Here is a 21,002-nt window from a genome sequence, read left to right as displayed (position 1 = left end):
CATAACTGGAATTCCTTCCCCCTTTTCCCTGGTGTGCAACTGAAAAAAAAAAAAAAAAGAGCTTTACACAGTAGAGTGTATCCACCTACTAATGTGGCACTCAGGGATATGGTTACTTCTGGGACATCCCTCTATTTCAACACCATATTGACAAGTATAGCCACTTATTTACTGTAGCCCTGAAGTTCCTCTCAATCACTTTCTCAAGGTCCAGCCTATACACCCATGCTCTTGTTGGAAAAACTCTGCATATGGATACATTAAAAGCAGTATGAAGCTCTAGGCTTGTGGCTATGTTCTAGTTTAGACACAAATTGAAGAGGGAATATAAAATACCATTGCAGCCTGCTGCATGCATGCAGTTACCAACTGCTCTACTGGGGCTCTATTTCAGTATGAGACAGACATGTCTCCAGTAGCATCATCTGAGAGTTGCTGCTAACATTCACTGTAAAACAAGGCAGCTACCATAATTAGCTGTAGCAGTTTTGAGGACTGAGTAAGTTCATAAAATGTAATTGTCTGCCTACTCTGCCATGCAGTCTACCTAGGGTCTCAGTGCTGCTCTGTGTGCAGGTGTGGCTCTGCTCTTACTCTTTTTCTTTCAAATATTCCATGGTCAACACTGCCAGCCACCGCTGCATGCAGATTTAGGCCCTTTAGAGCCTGTCTTTTGCAGTGTACTGAGAAACAAAGACATTTCTCTTAAAACACAAATGAATGAAGCCTGCTGATTTGGTGCAATTGCTGTTAAGAGGCTACAATGTCTTAAAGCATCCAGCCAACAGTGGTGCTGAATGCAGGAGCACACACTGAAAGCACTCAGCATTACCAGCAGTGCATCTGGTCTGGAAGGCAAATGCTAGGCCTCTCGCCTATTTTGGTGTGAGATTCAAGAAGATTTCTTAAAGGACCATTGCAGGAAATTATTGAGGCAAGGCCCTTTAGAGTCACTTCTCCCTTAAAAGAGGCAGAGCAGTGCTCTGAGCCTATATGACCATGTAATCACACGTGGTGTTAGGGCCAGCCTTCTACCCATCTAATCAGGTTTCTGGAGGGAGACAAACCAAAATCCTTAGGTGGCTAGGAATCAAACTGTAGCTCAGAAGTACTAAAGGGACTGATTGTGTGTGCTACTTCAGTCAGATTGCTCTTTGCTATCAGCAGAGTAGGAGCACTGTAAGGCCTGTAAGAGCTACATGGCATTGCAAATCTTGAATGCTAAAAGCCAGTGCACACAACAGAAGTTATCTAGGAACACAGAAAGTGGCGTTGAATTGACACTCATTCTTACAGAAGACTGCATCAGTTGCATTGTATTTCATACAAGAAGTTTCAAAGAAAATAGGGAGAGGCCAGACCTGTAGGTAAATTACACATGAGAAGAGTGGTGCAGAGGAAGACAGGTAGATCTTCCTTCACAAGCACATGTTGATTTGTCATCCTGTGAACAAAGCTCTGCCTTCCCCAGATTCCTTGGACAGCTCAGTTCCATGCACATAGAAGCAGCATCAATGATCAACAAGCTGATGGGAAAGGTTCCAGCTCCACCAGACAGATTACACCCCAGCAACAGCATCACTTCCAACTTTCTCATCAAGAGAAAACCCACTTGTATCCAAAAATGGGCTGAAAGAACAGACAGCGAGGGCAGCTGCTTGCCTCCAAGTTGCCCCTATGTAACTAGCACCTCAAAGATATATTTATCCTTCTGGGAGCACTGTGCACACTGCCTACAGAGATGCTACATGTGTCCAGCCCATTACATAGAGCAGGAACCAACAGCCAAGGCAAATGGCTGCTTGTTTTTTTTCTTTTTTTTCTTTTTTTTTTTCTTTTTTTTAACTCAGGCTGAATCAGTACCAATTAATTAATTCCAACAACAACAACAACTTGGAAAGTGTCAAGGAACCTGCTCCCACACACAGGTTTCTATTCACATTTACAAAATAATCAGCTAAGGAGCCTGTGGGCCCAGTTTCTAATGGAAGAGTAGAAGGCCAACAAGGATTTATACAAAAAAACCCTACTTCCCACAGAGCTAGCAGCAGATTTCCCATATTACACATACAGCAGTGCCCCAGTAATGCCACAGCCCCTGCCTGCCCAGACACAGGAATGCAAACTGGTACCTTGGGAGTGTGTGGGGTGTCACAGAGCTGCAGCTTCTTCCAGGTGATGTGCAGCGGTGTCTCTGCGTTGCCATGGGTCCTGCTCACACCTGGGGAGGACTTCAGGGTAGGGCTCATCCAGGATTTAGTCCTGCTCAGGAAAATCTCACTGAACTTCCTGTGAGGAGTTGTAGGGAGAGGACTGTTCCATTTCTGGAAGTCACAGCTCTTGATTGGGCTGGAACTTAGTGTGTCCTCCTCATTAATGCTTCTGTCTTCACCCTCTTCTCCACAGCTGGAAAAATCCAGCCTCTGAATGAAGTCATTGTTGTTCTCCCAGTCATCCATTTCACCATATGAAATAGAGCTGGTAGAGCAGAACCTGGTCTGCCTGGTGGAGAGAGAAGAGCAGAAGGAGAGAAAGACAGCATTACTTACAGTCAGCTTAGATGCCCTTTTCTTCACCTAGACCAACTTAACAGCCTTGCTCCCTGTGTCTATTTCCCTTGCCTTTTACAGACAGAGGCATGGAGCATACAAAGCTGTCACTTAACCACACTGATAAAGGAATATCCCCAAATCCCCACATTTAACCCTATCCAGCTACTTCTCACATAACAGATAGGGCTTTCACTTTGTTGGTATAAGTCAAATAAAGCTCAGAAGTCAATGCCTTTCTCAGTGAGCCTCAATGGGAACCTCACCCACTACTCCATCACAAAGACTAAATCATCAAACCCCCCAGAACAAGGCACTGCAACCCTCCCTTCACTTTTCTCACTCTGTTGAACTACAAAATGTTTCTCCCTTTACACACAGCTGTAAAAGCAGAGAGAACCCCAAGAAGCCACCAGCCACCCTACAACTAGCCCCTCTCCCACCCCAGCGCATTTATAACCACCCCACACCTCAGGACCATCACTAATGGGAAGCAGCTGGAGCTCAGCAGCACCTGTGCAGGGCTGCCTGTACTGCTGGTTGGGGTTTTGATACGGGCCATGAATGCTGTGCCTGCAGCCAGCTCTGCTCTGAGTCATCCCTTTGCTTCTGCACACTCTCCTCTTCTTCAGCTTTGTGGGGAGGTGATGTTTGCTGACAGGCAGGCTGCTTTGTGTTAATCCCACCAGAGATGGAGCCTCCGTGGGCTCTGCTTACATAAATGCTGGATCTGCCGGGGATGGGTCCAGCGCTTCCTCTTTTTTAGGTCTGAATTTAACTTCTTGCGTTTAGATGTGTGTTAGGTTGGGAAGCATTACAGCCTGCATGGGGAGGTTAGCAGCCTAATTTTTAATGTGCTAGACTTTGTGAGGGGGAATACACAGGCTTGTATGTGGGTTCCATGTACGCGCCCTGGGAAAGGAGAGGATGGCCATGCCAATGCCAATGGCACGTGCAGGTCAGCCACTACAGCTCAGTGAGTAAAGGACAAAGCCTCAGTGTAAAGCTCATCACTTGCCACCTCTGTGAGCCTACGCTTCGAAGAAGAACCAGAATGAGCTTTAATGAACTGGGAATGAGGTCACAGAAGCCTTTTAGCATCAGGGAGAGCTGCTGGAAGGCCACGCAGAAGTTGGAAGTGATCACAGCCCAGAAGAGATGGGGATTTGTTAGCATGAGCACGTGTTTCCCAGTGCACAGGTTAAGGAGGGTTCCCACCAGAAAACAAAGGGACACATCAAGCCGAGGTCAGCCTGCCCTTGTACCTGGCCTGTTAGTCAGAACTGAGGGCATTCAGGTATCTGAAGCTGCCTGCTAAGGCTGTGGCAGGCCATTCACTTGCTGTGAGGAGGACATGCCAGGTGCTCAGTGTTGTACCCACTGCCCTTCACAAACATTTTATTTTATTTTTTGCATTTTTGCATTTTGTTATTGCCAGGGGCTATGGGAAGCAGTTGCTCCAAGAAGGAATATCAACCTGAGTGTGAAGAAGGCTCATTTCACATCTAACTAAAATCCACTGTTTTTACTACTTATTTATCCTGGAGGACCGCTTAAAGATACAGAGACCATGTTCCTGGTTCATGTTCTATGGCATCAAGGTCAAAGAGGGGAGATTTAGGTTGGATATAAGGAAAAAGTTTTTTACAATGAAGGTGGGGAGGCATTAGAACGGGTTGCCTACTGATGCTGTTAATGCTCTATCCCTGGAGACTTTCAAGGCAAGGCTGAATAAGGCCCTGGGCAACCTGATCTAGCTGTAGGTGTCCCTGTTCATTGCAGGGGAGTTGGACTTTAGAGATGGCCTCTAAAGATTCCTTCCAACTCTAAGGATTCTATGATACTATGATTCTTAGAGCTTCATCAGAGGAAGGCTTTTTCCTCCTCAGATGGCCACATTCCCTGAGACGGGGATCTGTTAATTTTGGTGAAGTACAAAAACAGAGGGCCTTTGCTTTTAACCTCTGCACAGAGAGAGAGAAACGAGCTGTCAGCAGCAACATGCAGACAAACATGCCTCAAAGCACAGCTTGGCGCTGCCCATGTGGTGAGAGCAACGAATATGGGTATAAGCAGAATTTGGCTTTTCTTTAAAATCCTTCATACACCACCAAAGCGCTGTGCAGGGCTCTTGGTTTTCTTCCTTGTCCATCACCCGCTGCAGATACCTCCATCTGCCAACCACCACCCACAGCCGCTCACAGCTCTGCTAGGTGACTTTGCTGTGCCCGTGCTGGCACTGGATGAGCCACAGCTCACAGAGAATGGACACGGACGTCACAGAAAAAGAAATGCTGGTGGCGCTGCATCGTGAGTTCCTTATTGGAGTTCTGAGAGCTCGGAGCTCAGCAGGCAAAAAGTTGGGCAGTTAAAGTCTTTATGGCAATGCTTTCCCTTTAATTGTGGCTTGCTTAATTGGGTAATCCAATTAATCAGAAACTCCCAGGGAAATGGGCTAAACTTAATGGTGGTAGCATAACGAAGGTGGTAATTACACTGAGACTGGCCGCTGCGGGTTCCTTGGGTATGTTGGTGTCCCCATGTTTCTGTCTTGAGCTGAACTCAGAGAACCACAGATTGGCTTGGGTTGGAGGGAACCTTAAAGCCCGCCCAGCGGATCAGGCTGCCCAGGGCCTGGCTTTGAACATCTCCAGGGATGGGGCATCGACAACTGTTTCCGCTATGCGAACGTATATATTACAGTATCGCCAGCCCCCAGAGGTCCCACGCTCCCCAGAAGAGCGGGACCTTCGTGAGGAGAGCCCGTCCGGCCACACGGAGCACCGCCCACCCCCGCCGATAAGCCCCTCCCGTCCCCTGTGGGCGCGTCCCGCAGCGCCCCGCCCCGCCCCGGAGCCGCCTCCCGCCGGCGGCCGGCGCTGCTCGGCTGGGCTCGGCGCGGCCATGGTGGAGCGGGCGGACGAGGCGCCGCTGCTCTTCTGGGCCGAGGGCCCGGCTGTATCCGCGCCGCCGCCCGCGGCCGAGACGGGCAGCGTCGGCGGGCGGCGGCTCGGTGGCGGCTGGAGCGCTGCGCCGTGGGTCTGCGAGGAGGAAGAAGAGGAGGCGGAGGCGGCGGGGCCGCCGCGGGCGGAGGCGGAGGAAGACCAGATCGTGGCCGTCTTCGTGGTCACCTTCGACCCCCGCACGGGTGAGCGCGGGCGGGCGCGGCGGGTCGAAGGGGAGATGGCGGCCCGGAGCATCTCCCGTCGCCGTGGGGCTGCCGGGGGCTGCCGGCGGAGCCGCGCTGCCCTCGCGCGTCCGTAAGTACGGGCGGCTGCGTGATGATGTGCGGCCGGTGGCTGCGTCCGGCAGCGGTCCTGCGGTGTTGGCAGGAGTGGGGCACGGCCCGGGGCCCGTAGGAAGTTTGGGAGTAGCGTGGGAGGCACAGCAACGCACCCACAGCCCGGCATGGAAACACGGTCTTTTTTTTTTTCTTTCTTTTTTTTTTTTTTTTTTCTTTCCCTGTCGACAGATGCTTAAGAAATTCCTAGCAAAATAATTCTGATGTAAAGCGTGCTGGTTTGTTTTGGTTTTGTGTTGTTTTGTTGATGGAGGGGCTGAGCTCAGAGGAGGCCCTGAAAGTGAATGCTGACCCTGCCCGGAGTTGCAGCCCACAGAAGCAATGTGGAGAATGGAGCCCCAGGATGCTGTCGGACCACACACTGCCAACCTGTGGCTGCTGTGCCCTGGGACACCCGAGGGTTCTCAAAACATCACCCATTTTGTGTTGCCACAGGGAGAGTCCAGAGGTCACAGGCTTGGGACTCAGCAAAACACTGACCGAGGTTGGCTGTTGCCTTTCCAACTGGAGATGGGGAGGGAGGTGTTTCCCATAAGTACCCAAAACACAGCAGAGTGCGGATGGTGGCAGCAGGTTTCTCTCGATCTGACAGCATATGCCTTCTATGAATTGGGGAGGTTTCCTGGTTGGCAGAAAGCTTGGCTTTCTCAGGAGTTTGTCTGGGCCAGCTGTTGCTTTGAATGGAGTCCAGGGAGAGTTGGGCAACAGCTCTTCTCACATCTGATGTGCAGTTTGTGTGGTGTCATCTGCCCAGGAACAGGCTGCTGTGTCTGGGGAGGGTCGGTGTGCTGCTGCCACACAGTGCTGGTGGTGAACACAAGGAGTACCAGGTGAGGAGCGTATTGAGATGTCAGCTCCACAGGCAAACTGCCCCACAGAGGACGGAAACCCAGAACAAAACAGAATTGCAGTGAGAGGAGCTTGCTGGCGTTGGAAAGAGAAATTTCTGGTCAACCACGTCAGGTTGTGCAACCATGTCACTGTAATGTGCATAAGGGTGCCTGGTCCCTGCATGTGACTTGAAGGAGATCATCCATACAGTGTCTGAAACCAGGTTGATGCTGCCTAGGAAAAGCACAGCAGCCCTACTATGGAAGCTTGCTCAGGCACATGAAAGGCAGAACTCCTGGCAATGTCTACTCAAATACCAGCGAGCAGTAGCATGAGGGATCTTTTCCTGTAGAAGGAACATGTGATGACTGCACTAATAAAGGCTCTAGCAGCTTCCCTCCTAAATTTGAAAGGACCACAAGTTTGGTATTTCTGGCAAGTGCACGTCCTTGGCTCACAGGGGTAGGTTATGGGGTTGCCAACTCACTAATATGGTTCCAGCGTCCCTGGGACTCTTTGTGTGCCGAACCTAGAAGTCAGAGGCAGCCTCTAACCCAGCAGTGCTCTCCCCACTTCCAGCACAGTGAACCTGCTGGACCTAACAGAGACCTCCTTGTGGCTGTTACAGGGAGAGCAGAATGGTGGCAGGCCAGGAGCCAACCGTGCTGGCTTCTCTTTGCTCCCTGCCCTGGAGCAGCCCTCTCCTTAATGGAGTAGAGTGTTGAGAATGTTCTGACGCTTGAAAAAGTGTGAGCACTTGGTCTGTGCCAACACGGCCTCACAAAGACTGCGGTCAAAAGGTGCTTCCGTGAGGCTGCTGAACTTCCCAGTGCCTTTGTTCTCTGGGGCAGACAGTAATGGAAGACCCAAGATTACCTTGGGCAGCTGCTGGGACATATCTGGTAGGTGTGACCTACTTGGCATTAGGCTCCAATGCTCTCCTACACTGCCTTGGGAAGGTAAGAAAAAGAAACAGGACAATAAATTTTGCTTTAAGAGGGAGATTAAAAAAAAAAAAAAAAAGTGAAGTGAATTCAATGCCACTTTCACTTTTTTGGAATACTGGAAAAGAGGCTGAACCTTCTTAGCCCTCTTTCTGTGATGGAGATAATAGTCAACTTTGTGGAGTTCCTGCACAGCCTGTTGGCTTAATGGGTGATAGGAGTAATGGGAAACATAAGGGAGAAGTGAGAGAAGGAATCAGTTTCCCACCAGAAAGCACGTAAGTGTTCTGATTTTCTGTTCCACATTTCCTCCACATGGGAAACCGAACCATAACACAGTGAGTTCTCACCTGGTGCAGCTCCTGTCCCAGTACAACACAGAAGCAGTGCAAGGACCAGCACCCTGAAGACCTTGGGAAACATCTACTGGTGAGGATGGCCAGGTGGTGACTTTACTGCAGTCATCAGGTGCTGGTGTCATTGGTGAGAGGGAAGAAAAGAAGAGCAGAATTGGAAGAACATCCTTAACTTTGTATGCCAGCAACTGAGAGTGCTGTTTCTGACCGACCTGGTGCTGGGAGAGCTCCCAGAAGATCTCCAGATTTGTCTCTTGCCAGTCTCTCTCAAGTTCAGATCTCACTTGGAGAGTTTCCTGCACGCATGAGAGCTGCCGTATGCAGCAAATGCTTCCTGTTTTTCCACAGCGTGGCTCTCCTCCCTCCTCCTGTTTCTCACGCAGGCTGGCAGTTGCCGCCGCGTCCTTTGTTTGCTCTGTTTCACCAGACTGACTTTGAGTCTTTTTATCTCCGCGTTGGCTCTCTGGCTGCCACGTCGCCTGTACATTCATAGGGCACGGCGGTGTGAGGAACTGCCAGGAGCGCAGGTGTGGGCTGTGGATGTCAGCCTGTAGCTACAGAGCCCAGAATAAATAGCTATGTGACATGCAGTAGGTCTTGTGGGTACGCAGCAGATAAGAATCTGCTCAAGATGCCTTTTCCTTCCTCAGCGTTGCAGCGCACAGGTTGTCTGAGCTTTGTCCACACCAACATCTCCGTACCTGGCAGATAGCAGAGCTCCTGATAAACAAAACAAAGTTACTTTCCTTTGCTCCATGGTGCTCTCTTGCTTGTTGATACGTTAATATAGAGCTGATGACCGACGCGTGATTCTCTGTGGTGCAAGCCTTAAAAGAGGATCTAGCTGTAACCACAGCCTTGTGGTTAGGAGGCAACAGTCATTCCCTTACTCTGTCAAGGAAGGGTCCTGTGCCTTTAAAAAAAAAAAAAAAAACCCACAGAACAAAAGCCAATATCTATATATAATATGCAAAACCTACAGGGGACCGTGCAGTGGCATGATGTCACCGCTTCCCTCTGCCAGCCTTTCACTCTTGTTAAAGGCAAAGGCGCGTTGTGGCAGAGCACGGGATGGCACGAGCTGCATGGCTCAGCCAGCCCATGGGGAGCTGTGTGCCTGTGGGCAGGCAGAGCCTGGGTACCACATCTCTCCTGGTGCCATGCTGTTGTTTTTTGAAGTCCTTGCCAGGCAGGGCTGGGGGAGGTCTGCTAAATACAATATCCGTGGGGAGAAAAAAATAGCTTCTTTAAATGTCAACAGCTCAACTCAATGTGAGTTTGCATGCATGTACTTATGCAGTATGAGTAATAACACAGCAGACAGGTCTCAGAGATATTTAAATCAGAGGCCTCTATTTCTAACAGCCTCGGCTAAGTGTAGAGCCCTTCCAAATGTATGCAGTGTCTATGCAGGGGGATGCTTGTCCCCATGAGTGCCTGTGCCATTGCTTTAAGCAAGTATCTTTTGTTTTTTTTAAACTAAGTTGCATTATTTCAAATTCATGTTTCAACTACTGGCAGAACCTAGAGCATGTGTTGTTGCAGTAAGAGTGTCCAGGTGAACAAGGTAGGCTCTGAAGGGGTGTAATGGCAAGGCAGGTCTTGGTTTGCTCTAGGGACCTGTTACAAATTCTCTGATACCATCTGTTCTAGGACTGGGCTCTTCAGGTGGCCCTTTCCACTGAACAACTGCATGCTGTCTGGCTGGGTTGTTGGGTGACATCAGTGTGATAATCTTTATTTAACATGTAACCTGTGTGCTTTTTTTTTGTTTTTTTTTGGTTGGTTACTGTTGCATGTACAAAATGTGCAGTGCCTGGATCTCCTCCTACCCTTAAAAAAAGAAAAAAAAGAAGAAAAGAAATTCTAAGGAGTAGTGATGATCAGGATGCTGGCTTAGGTAGGGGCTTCTCTTTCAGCTGTCCTACCCTGCATAGCCACAGGAAGATACTGATGTTATGATCTATCACATAAACTTATCCTATGGGGCAGCAGTCTACACATAGGGTTCTTTCTGTATCAATATTATAGCTTGTCCACTATCAGAGTACCTGGAGAGGTAGAGTAGTAGCTGCTCTGTGACAAAGCACATAAAGGATAAACACACAAAATAGCACTAAGTTCCAAAACAGTTCTCTAGTACCTGGGTGTTGTGCTGCAAAAAGTGAAGTTTGCAAGAGATACAGTAGAGTGCAATGCAGTATTGCAGCCTCTGTCCAGGACAGAGAGAGTTCAGGACCAGTGTTGCTTCAGCATTACCAACATAGATCTGGCTACTGCTGGTGTTGACCTTTCACTAATAAGCACCATGTCTGCATTCACCCAAATAAATGTGCTTATTTGCAGGCAACATGGTGGAGTGGTGTTTACCTCAAGATATTGATTTGGAAGGCGTGGAATTCAAATCCATGGCAAGTGGGTCCCACAAAATCCAGTCAGACTTCATGTGAGTATATGCCTGAGCTGGGTTACTTCTTCCTTCTCTTGGCTCTACATCACCATCCTTAACTCAGAACATGCAAGAAAAACACCACCTATGAAATTAAATTCCTGCACTGCACTGCTGCTGACCTGTGCTGCACTAAGCCAGATACTGTTCAGATACACTCAATATTGTATCCAGTACCAGCTGGCTGTAGGGATCTGCTGCGTGACAGCTGTGGCTGTGGAGGTCAGCCAGCTTCTCATGAGTGTGCAAATGTTGGGCAAATCATACTGCAATGCAAAGGTATGTCAGCAGAGACCTATAGTGAAGGAGAGAGAATGGCAGAAGTAAAATAGGAAGAAGTTTGCGGGATCAGAACTTAGAAATTCTATGGTTCTTAATTCTGTCAGCACTTTAGGATCCTTTAACTGTGATAAACAGTCCTCAGTCACTTTCTTCACCTCTAGTTTCTTCCTACAGTGGAAAGACTGATGGCTAGTTCTGCATTCTCACGCTTCTACTAGCCCACTGTTGCAATGCAGCAATGTTTTGCAATGAATAGCACTGTTACTGTTCCTTTTGGTTAGGAGTAACTGTTACTTTCTCAGAGGCATGTAGATTTGCACTCAGCTGGAGTATGCTTCCACATGCTGGCACCCAAAATACGACGAAGTAGCTAGACTCTGCTCACAGCCTCATGCATTCCAGGCTTTTCCTAAGAACTGCACTGTGTCGATTGGGTCCTGCATCCCCTATTGGTCTTTCAAGTTCTTTCCCTCCTTGCTGCCATGTTGTGATGTGGTTGGTGGTAGTGCTGGTGGTAGCAGCACTAGAAACTCTACCCTTCCATGGTCCAGTCCTGTTGATGGCCAGCTCTCAACGCTTCAGATAGCAGAGTGGGATTTCAGGGGTTTTCTTATAGAAGGAACTGTGTTCCAAAAATCAGTATTTTTGCTGGTAGGATATCTATCTTTCATTCCCTTCCCTTCTGTTAACATTAACTCTTCTGTGAAATGTTTGTCCCCAGTTATTTCCGGAAAGGGCTCTGTTTTGGCCTGGCCTGCTTTGCCAACATGCCTGTGGAGAGTGAGTTAGAGCGTGGTGCCCGTATGAAGTCTGTGGGGATTCTGTCTCCTTCTTACACCCTGCTTTATAGGTACATGCACTTCCTGGAGAACCAGGTCAGGTAAGTTTCCTTGGGGATGGAACTGGCTGCTCCCCATCTGGGAAAGGTAGCATTGCCTCAGTGGAGAGCGGTCTCAGATGTGTGAGAACTCGAGTGGAATGCTGAGTTCTAACTTCGCTGAATGTCTGGTTCACCAGAGAGGGGCTACAATTCACAACGGAGAAGGGATGAAGGAACTGATCTAGCAGCAGTCTCTTCACTGCTAGCAGGCTATCAAATGCTATCCAAACCCTACTTCTTCTGAAGCACTGTGGGGATGTAACTGTTAGGGGAAAGGACAAGAAGTTAGTGTCCTCTTGTTGAGAGGACAAGTTTCTCGTCCTTCTGAAAACTATTTTACTGAGAGCTCACAAGAGGCTTCTAAGCCCATCATTATGATTCTGGCTCAGTGCTTGCCTCAGCTGCGTTCAGTGAGCTGGTCAGTGGGTCAGGCAAATGGGTTTGGTAGAAAGGAAAGTTGATTCTACCTGAGCGTGATTTGAAAAGGGATCAGTCCTATGCATAAATCAGTTCACTGTCTGCTTCAGTCCCGCTTGTTCATTGCACAGAAAACTGGTGTTACTCTTCATGCACAGACTGCCCTTCTGGATTGCCTGTGCAATTGCCTGGGCTCCTCTGCTACTTCCAAAAGCAGATACCGGCTTGGGGCAAGGCACTGAATAAATAGAGTCTGGAGGTACTACAGATTTCTTTCGTTTCTCTTCCAGACACCAGCTGGAGATGCCAGGGCACTACTCCCATCTAGAGGCATTCTATGACGACAAGAAAGGTGTTCTCCCTGATAGCAAAGGCACCACCACCTCCCAGCAGCCGGTCCACTGGCTGCCGTCCATCCACAGATACATGTATCCTGAGATGAAGGTGAGGCAGGTGCTCTGAGGCTTGTGGGAACATGCACTGTGCTACTGCTCCTTACTGGTGTCTTGTACTTCTTTATGAAAGAAGTCACTCCAGCACTTCGCAGGCTGCTTTAGATGAGACTGACTTGGGCTATTACAAGCTGCAGTTCTCTGTCATTGCCATGTGCTGGTCTTGCTCCCACATTTAGACTTAGCATCTGTGCATGTGTCCCTGTGTCACCTCTAAGCTGTTCTCTTCCCTTTCCCTCCACCTGCAGATCACACACCCTGCTGGCTGTATGTCTCAGTTCATCAAATTCTTTGGTGAGCAGATTCTTGTCCTCTGGAAGTTTGCCCTGCTGCGCAAGCGCATATTGATATTTTCACCACCCCCAGTTGGAGTTGTCTGCTACAGAGGTATGTTTCCAGGGACACCACAGAGCTACTCAGTAGGGTAAAGAGCTGCCAAACTGCCTGTGGGTACTGAGGGGAGAGACATCACGCAGGTCTTAAAAATCCATCACAGCCATTCTTTGTGGGGGATAAAGCTTGCCTTGAATATATCTATTTTTTTTACAAAACACTTTTCTTCAGGTCTTTGGGCTAAAGGCATACCTGGCACTATCAAACACTGGAAAATAAGACGGCTGAATGAATTTGTGGAATCTGGAACATGGGATTCTGGTGGGAGAACTGATTATTTCCTATCCAAAATAACACATTCCCACTTGAGATTTTCTGGTGTCCAGGGGTGTTTCAAAGCTCTAACTACTGTTTACATAAGAGCATGTGGGAGAACTGAGTAAGCAAGGTTCCCAATGCCCTTGCAGGGAATACTGAAAGCATCTCAGCACTTATTTCTCTCATCTGCAGTGTACTGCTGCTGTTGCCTTGCCAACGTTTCTCTACCTGGTCTTGGAGGAACTGTCCCAGAATCCAAACCATTCTTCTATGTGAATGTGGCAGACATAGAAATGCTGGAGACAGAAGTATCATATGTGGCCTGTAAGTATGAGGGATTTGGCAGACCTTTTTTTAATTTCAGGCTGCAAAATATCTAGAGATTCCAAGCTGTAGATTAAAACTGTTGAGAGATAAGACGTGCTAGGATTAACTATCTACAAAAGCAGGAGAGAGCAGTTGGTCTGCAGGGAAAGCAATATGCTGTTTTGAAAAATCCCATCTGATTTTGGCAGGTACAACAGAAAAGATCTTTGAGGAGAAACGCGATCTTTATGATGTCTACGTAGACAACCAGAATGTGAAAACACATCACGAGCATCTGCAACCACTCCTGAAAATTAACAGTGCTGACAAGGAAAAATACCGACGGCTTAATGACCAGAGGTAATAACAGAGATCTGAGTGGACCTGGTTCTGACAGGAATGTGATGTAGGATGTCTTACTGTTATTCAAATTTTCTACTGCTTCAGCTCACCTGAGGCTCTGGTTCCACTGTAGCTAATTAGTATGAGAGTCCTTGGGTACTCTGCACACATATAATAACTCCACCAGTGAACTGGTGAAGCAGAGGTTGCAATGTATTATTGATCAATAGCAGAAGTGAAAATATTACCCTTATGGCATGACTTCTAGCCCAGTGCCTTATAAAGACTACCTTGTTGCCTCAGATATTGGGGCAGTGGTGCTAACTGGACTGTCTCCAAGAAACAGATGTGAAGTCTTTGGTGTTAACTGTCTGCTTGTAATGCTTTCGGGTTCACTGGAGGTATGTGTATTTAATCTGTTTCCCTTCTCTCAGGCAGATGTTAATGTATTCTCAAGAGGTGGGTGAGGACTGTAGCTCCTGTGAAGAGGATCTTTTCATCTTGTGAGTGGCTACTCTTAATGCTTAGTTGGTCGCTGTTGGGATTAAGAGACACATTTCACTGATTTCATGTTGTGTTTGCTTAGCATATTATGAAACACCATGGTCAGTGTAATTCCATGTTCCCTGGGGAATCCAAGAGCCAAGCTGATTCTTATTCTTCAGATCACCTTCCCTGCAATTTGAGAAGCCAAAAGCAGCCATGTTTGTCTCCACTGGGGTCTTTTAAATGCTAGAAGGGGAAAGGAAATTTTAAAAACGTAATCAGAAATGCAAGAATCCCCTCCCAGTTCTGAAAGCATAAGCACCATACGACTTCTCATGCCAGAAACACGTGGCTTGGGAAAGCACCAACATCTGTGGGGGAGGTACAGTGCAGAGGTAAGACCTGAGTGTGGAGAATCAGCCCACTGGTGCAGCAGGCTCTGTAAATGGGAAACAGAGGAACCAGAACAGGGTGTAGAATGTGAAGTACAGAATTAGATGGAAACCAAACCTGTAACACCTCTGAAGCTTTTCACTGCCTGTTGCTACTGTGTCACAGTATGCAGCTGCTGAGAAATTATAGGATGAAAATGTGTTAGGCCATCAGGGCAGAAATTAAGTGTTGTGCTGCACAGGTGTAGTCAGAACTTTTCTTGCAAAGCCGTGCGTATTCCTAGGAAAGCCCTAGGTAAGAAGTAGCTCTTACTGCTGTGTTCTCCAATAATGGAGAATTATTTACTCAGTGGCATGCTAGATGGATAAAAACATTGTTTCCTCCTTTGCTCTCTGGGAGACATAGGTCTGATGTACCCACTTAGTTACCACAAAGTACATGTTAGCTTACAATGTTGCTTTCTTCTGAAGAGGCAAATGGCTACGGCAAATCAGCCAGATAGAAGCATCACTGTAAATTAAAAGTTGGATGGATAGAAAACTACTACAGTATCACAAAGATAGTAGGATTACAATGGCCTACATGCAGTTTTGGTGCTCTGTTGCCTGTTTGGTAAATATGCTGTCTTTTGGGGGTTCACTGCCATCATCTCAGCTGACTTTATCCTATAGGTTTTTTATGGAGCAGAACAACCGCATATTTCAGACACTGATGGAGGTGTCAGCCAGCCAGGACAAGACCCTGACAGCTGACCACGCACGAGGCATGGGCCTGGATCCCCAGGGGGATCGAAGTTTCCTTATGGACCTACTGGAAGTGTATGGCATTGATGTTATGTTAGTCATTGACAACCCCTGCTGCACTTAAACCAAGAGGAAGAGAAACAGGGAGCAAAGATCACTTTTTAAAGACTACCAGACACTGCTTAAGAGCATCACTGGAACTCACCACGGCCACTGGATGGATCTCATTTTATTTAATAACTTTATATGGAAAGTATTTATAATTTAAAAGAAAATGTGATTCTATTTTTACCCCCTTGATTTCCCCAAAGAGTACCCACTCCAGGTTTTTTGTTTGTTTGTTTTCATCTCCTATTCTTTTTCACTTGTGTTTTTTGTTTTGTTTAGATAGGACCAAGTGGCATCTCTGCACCAACCCTCACTGGTGCCAGTGAGCTAGGTTTTTGCCTACTCTGGATGCGTGAGGGCTGAAGACTTCAGGAAAGCACTTTGTCTGATGGGGACCAATGTGAAATGCTGCCGCTGAGCTCTCAAGACTTGGCTGGAAAACTCTACTGTCATTCCCTCTTCCACTTGACTGAAGAGAGTTTCAGCACAGGCTATTAGTGTCCCAGTATCATAAAACATCTCCTGTTCCACCATGTTTACGGGTGAGGACAGGTAAACAAATGATGAAGACCAGGACTCCTTTAAACACTCCTCACCAAACTTTTAGCAGCTGAAGTGGAAGAAAGCCACCCTTCCTCATCAATGACTGAAACAAATTTGGGATGAGGGGGTGCTATAGGATCTTATGACTTTGCTTACCAGAGTGGCACTGTTTCATTTCCAGCATTTAATACAAACAGTCTATAAGACTATACTTGCCTATCTCACAGCTGGAAAAGAGCACTATCTCTATTTCATCCCTCCTTCCACTTCCTCTGGTTTTCAGTTGTATTGAACCTGCTCATTTGGGTTAATATCTTCAAACCAGCAAGATGTCCTCACAAAACCACTGAGTCGCCTCAGTGCTATGCTCGCCAGCCTCAGTTCGGATGATGCTGGGTAGGATCACTTTGAAGAAGTATGCCCCTAATGTCACTAGCTCTTCCTTTGTAGCAGACAGTACTTGCCACTCCTTTGTTTCAACACTGTCTGCCACTCCTCCTTTGTCCAGCAGCCTTCAGAACTGCCTCCTCTGTCCTTGTCATTGAGTATGAGACAGAAAGCAGTATGTGACCTTCTAGCTGGAATGACTTTAAGGCTTATAGGAGGTTCCCCTGGAATTTGGTGTTGCTAATTGGCTGGAAGCAATGGCTAACAGTAAGCCTTTTTCTACCTGGACACACCAGCATTTTCTCATTCTTTTGCTGGGGAAAGAGCAGAATTCAGTTTATACAGGGCCAGAGGTTTCCTGCAGAAAGTCTATGCCTGTGAAGGGTAATCCTTTTGCCACGCAAAGTCCAAGAATGGAACTATGGTTGTAGGTGTGACATAGTATTTTGTCCAAAATCCTTTAGCCAGTAGTAGCATCAGCTTTAAGCTAACTGTTCCTTCATGAACTACCATTATAGCTACTTAGTTGCTCCCTCTACCGTAAGGGACTTCAGCACCTTAGAGCCTGTCTGCAGTTTGTAGAAATGCAAACTGTAGCTAGTGTTATACATTTACCACAGCATTTTATACAATGAGACAGCAGCTGAACCTCTGATGTCTCACCTGATAATTCTTCTTAAAAATAAGTGAAGCAAGTGTTCCCCAAGTGGACTTCTTATGGATTGTGTCCCTCTGCAAGGAAAGAGGTTGGCATTTTTTTCTTGAAGGCTATCTGCAGCAAAGGAATAGTTTTGCTTGCTGTGGATTCAGAAGTTTCAATGAGATGTGGGAATCAGAGGCCTCACAAGATTTATTGCACAGTTCATTGGTATGAACTTAAGCGGATTATGTTCTCGTGATCTGTTTCCAAACAGTTGCTCCCCGTCTTGCTTTTCAGGACTTGGAATGCTTTTTTACAGGGGAAAACACTGTTGCTTACACTGCCAGTTTTGGTGGGTTTTGTTTGTTTGTTTTTCATTCAGGAAAGGTTTTGTTTTTAGATTGACACCCATGGTATAAAAGTGACTCACCACCTCTATGCCTTCTAGCTTCCACTTCAATTCTAACACTCTGTCTGCAGTGAAGACCTCTGGGGACGTTTGGCATACATCATATTGCTGTGACTTCATTTCCTTCAGATATTAAAAAAAAAAGAACTGAAACTACTTTCCAACAATTCTTTTCATTTTCTGTGTAGCTTAGCTGTGATCAGCTGTTGATGACTTTCTGTTCTCTTTGGTATTAATAATTCTTTTGCTGAACCAAACAGGAACAAACCTTTAACTTGTCATGGAAGTTCCAAAGCCTCAAAGTTTTTCTAACAAACTGCATTACAGCACCTTGTTCACAAGCTGCCAGAACATCAGGGCCATGAGACAGCAAGCAGAACCTCCTGGCTTGATCATTTAACTTTTATTTAACCTCTGCTTTTCAGAAACTAGGTCTTCAGTTGTCAGCCAGTGTGGGTGCAGTAGCAGCAAAGCAAGCAGGTTACTGTAAAAGTAACATTCACGTTGCATCCCAGCTTGATAGCTACAGCCCATGTTGCTCTTGTAATTTTGTTTCTCTACAGCTTTTCTTGGAAGGAAGTCAGAAGTATCCAAATAGAAAACAGAACAAAAAGACTTATCTATCCAAAGCCTTCCTCATTTGTTTCTTTGCAAATGAAACTCTTCATCTGCAGTATCTTTTCCTAATACGATACTGCTTTTACTTGATGTTGCACACAGAAAATCCTAGATAGAGCAGTATGAAATACAAAAGAATGGCTATAGCCTGTGCCACTAAGACCTGTTTAACAGGCTGGTTTTGTTTCCTAGCTTTTGAACCAATTTCACTGAATTTTATCTGTTCAGGAGCTAACTAACTGTTTTACTTTGAATTAAATACAGACGTTTTAAATTCCCCTCCTTGGAAATTAATAGCTGCTTTTTTGAATACTGGCAGCTGGAGGGGAGTCAGTTATTTGATATATTTTAAACTAAAAGAGAAAGAAAAGTATGCCATAAGGTAGGATATTGACAAGTACTGTAAGATTTCTTTTCCAATTAAAGTACTTTGCCTTTACAGTGGTGCCTTTACTCTCTTGGTATGACATCTCTGGTTGGTTGTAAGTGATCAGAGGCCAGTTAAATGGTGATTCTAGAAACCATGTCTACCCCGTGCCCCAGTAAACAGGCTGGTATATTTCTTTCTCCTATTGCCTTCCTAGTACAGCAATTACAGGCAAGAGCAAGAACTTCACAGTTGCATCTTTAGTTGCACTAGACACATGTAATTAAGTAATGAATTATTGTTATTTTTACTATCTGGAGTAGAGGGTAAAGCTAGTTTTTTTAAGTCTCAGTAGGTGATATACAGCATTAGACATTTAAATCATGAGAAAATCTCACTGCAAGTGTAGGGCAAGCAGCATTGAGCCAAATACAGCTAAGAACAATAGTGGATGCTAGGAAGGAGGCACTGTACTGAATTAGATTTCAGATTCATCTTAGACACATGCTAACACACTCTTTTCTAGCTTAAATTAAGTAGTTACTTAAGTAGTTAGAGGTAATGATGACATCTGTCAGAGGAAAATGAGCTCTCCTACCCAGCATTCTGAAGGGTAAAAGGAGGTTCACCTTTTCAACAAAGTAACTTTACTGTACATGCTCACCAAGTAAAGCAGCGTTGCTATTACAGTTCTTCCATTTTAAGTGCCAAAGTTCATTGGCAAGAAGTTAGGAGTAGCAATGGCCCTCATGGGGCAAAGGACAGACATGCTTTGGGAGGGAGAAAGGGAGTGGTTTCTGAAACAGCAGGGCAAAAGTACTCTGCCCTCTTGTGTTTACATAGCATGCTAACTACCCTAAATTCTCTCATCACAGCTGAAACTTCTAATTTAGTTGCTGTTGGTTTTGGGTTGTTTTTTTTGTTTTTTGACATCACAAAATGGCCTAATGGCAGCGAACTGGGATTTCAGATCCTGATTAATGCAGCATGCCATTCAAATGGAAATGACTAATTGTGGTTAAAATAAACAGGTGCCTTGGGCTGGTTCATTATTAGGTTGTTATCTTCATTTTTAGTTATGATACGCTCTTTTAAGCCCTTCTAGAATGTAGTGTACGTTGAAGCCAGGATAAATGTTCTCACGGAGTGGGACCCAGTGTTCTCCTCCTCCTTGTCTTGGGGTTCATACAAATAAAGCTGTTTGTCTTGCTGCCAGATAGAAACATGAGAACAGAGTCCTTTCCTCTATACTGTAGGTAGTAGGTTCAGCCTCCACTTATTTTATGTTACGATTTCCTCACATCTTTCCCTCTGAATATTGCAATTCAGATATTTAGAACCACTTCATACTGAGAGACCTCTGAATTGTGAAGGAAGAGGAAAAAAATCACTTGAATGATATTTAAATAAGCTATCCAACTTGCATTGATATAAGTATTTAAGTATCAGCCTGTATTTCAGACTGGCCTTGGTACTTCAACATCAGCACAGCATTACCAGCACCAGGTCTGAAAAGAGCTCTTGGTTACCCTTGAGTAAAGAATCACACTGTTCAGAAGCCATGGATCTGGTAGTAGGTAAGGGAGTGAATCATTTTCCCCATGAAATGATCCAGATGAACCAGAAGCTGTAGGTATCACTTAGCCCCTTTAAGCAGGCTGGTTGTAGTTACAAGAGCTCTGGTGTTATTTGCATCTCGCAGATGTGTGGTTGTTCCCATAGGCCTGTGGTGTGGCTGTGTAGTAGAAGTGCTTACTAATACATAGGTATTTTTTAAAACAATTAAAGCTTACCTTTTTGAAATGGCTGCTGCCTTGTCTTTCCTGCTACTTGGGCAAAAACACTGCTGATTTTCCTATAGAAGCTTCAGCTTCAGGAAAAACTCAGTTGGCGAGAACTGCCCCTGATACTGGCAGAACAACATTCCAGGTGTCTCCGTGGCAAGTAAAAAGAACAGAGCACAGCCAATGTGTCTGAGTGACCCAGGGAGCTGCAGGGCACTTGTGAGTGCAGATCAAATAAAGACAGCTCGATGCAGGCTCTGTAAGCAGCACTATCATTAAGAACATCTAACAGGCCTCTGCTCTCCTGTATCGTAGTCAAGAAAGGGTTTAATGCTTAGCTAATGAGTTTCTTCCCACTACAGCCAAGGAAAGGTCAGCATGCAGTTTGGTTCCAGCATCAACCAGAAAACCAATCTGTTTCTGCCTTTTCAAAGAATTTTGATTTTAGCACGCTGACAGCAGAGGATGCTGTTGCAGCAGCATGCAGCCAGGATGTTGTCTTAAAGAAAGTGATTGGAAATCAATCCACTAATGTCCTTACTTTGACTATAGCAAAGAATCAACAGATGAATTTAGACTAGGCATGGAGACTATGTACAAACACCAATCACATCAGGAAAAAATAACAATCAATTGTTCTCAGGTAAACAAGGCAGAATCAAGTAAGCTTGTAAGTTATAATAAAGCCAACAGATAACCTTGCTGAAGTCAATAACATTTCCTTTCAGCAATTAAAGTGAGACTATTAAAAAAAAAAAAAAAAA

General features: G+C 46.0%; 2 protein-coding genes across 6 annotated transcripts in view; one reads left to right on the top strand and one right to left on the bottom strand.

Annotated features, from left to right (window-relative positions):
- The window catches only part of WEE2 (WEE2 oocyte meiosis inhibiting kinase), a 20,427-nt gene extending 10,077 nt beyond the window's left edge, over positions 1–10,350 (bottom strand). Inside the window, exons 1-2 of the mRNA XM_085228960.1 lie at positions 7,976–10,350; positions 2,133–2,502 (exon numbers count right to left, since the gene is read on the bottom strand). Of these exons, the coding sequence (XP_085085086.1) occupies positions 2,133–2,502; positions 7,976–8,472 (867 nt within the window). The 5' untranslated portion in view covers positions 8,473–10,350. The remainder of the gene's footprint in view (positions 1–2,132; positions 2,503–7,975) is intronic.
- On the top strand, positions 5,359–21,002 carry DENND11 (DENN domain containing 11). Of its 5 annotated transcripts, none has more exons than XR_014884593.1 (10): positions 5,359–5,697; positions 9,795–9,881; positions 10,328–10,427; positions 11,434–11,592; positions 12,300–12,453; positions 12,710–12,848; positions 13,305–13,436; positions 13,628–13,778; positions 14,199–14,263; positions 15,311–15,398. XR_014884593.1 is itself a non-coding variant. In XM_085228968.1 (10 exons), the coding sequence occupies exons 1-10, from the start codon at positions 5,454–5,456 to the stop codon at positions 15,504–15,506; spliced, it is 1,431 nt and encodes a 476-aa protein (XP_085085094.1). In that variant the 5' UTR covers positions 5,361–5,453; the 3' UTR covers positions 15,507–21,002. The 5 variants fall into 5 exon arrangements, 4 of the variants coding, with proteins under 4 accessions (XP_085085109.1, XP_085085094.1, XP_085085119.1 ...); XM_085228968.1 differs by having other exon boundaries at positions 5,361–5,697; positions 14,195–14,263; positions 15,311–21,002; XM_085228983.1 differs by lacking the exon at positions 11,434–11,592 and having other exon boundaries at positions 5,360–5,697; positions 14,195–14,263; positions 15,311–21,002.

Source organism: Meleagris gallopavo, chromosome 1, assembly GCF_905368555.1.
Source record: "Meleagris gallopavo chromosome 1, MGAL_WU_HG_1.1, whole genome shotgun sequence".
Classification (NCBI taxonomy): Eukaryota; Metazoa; Chordata; class Aves; order Galliformes; family Phasianidae; genus Meleagris; species Meleagris gallopavo.
Note: the sequence above shows the minus strand (reverse complement) of the source record. Positions and strands in the feature narration are given on the sequence as shown.

Bases quoted from the DNA above. Each gene is read 5' to 3' on its own strand.
- DENND11 (XM_085228968.1), top strand. From the start codon at position 5,454: ATGGTGGAGCGGGCGGACGAGGCGCCGCTGCTCTTCTGGGCCGAGGGC. The intron at 5,698-9,794 runs GTGAGCGCGGGC...CAAAATGTGCAG, and splicing joins CACCTTCGACCCCCGCACGG to TGCCTGGATCTCCTCCTACC. The intron at 13,779-14,194 runs GTAATAACAGAG...CCCTTCTCTCAG, and splicing joins CGACGGCTTAATGACCAGAG to GCAGATGTTAATGTATTCTC.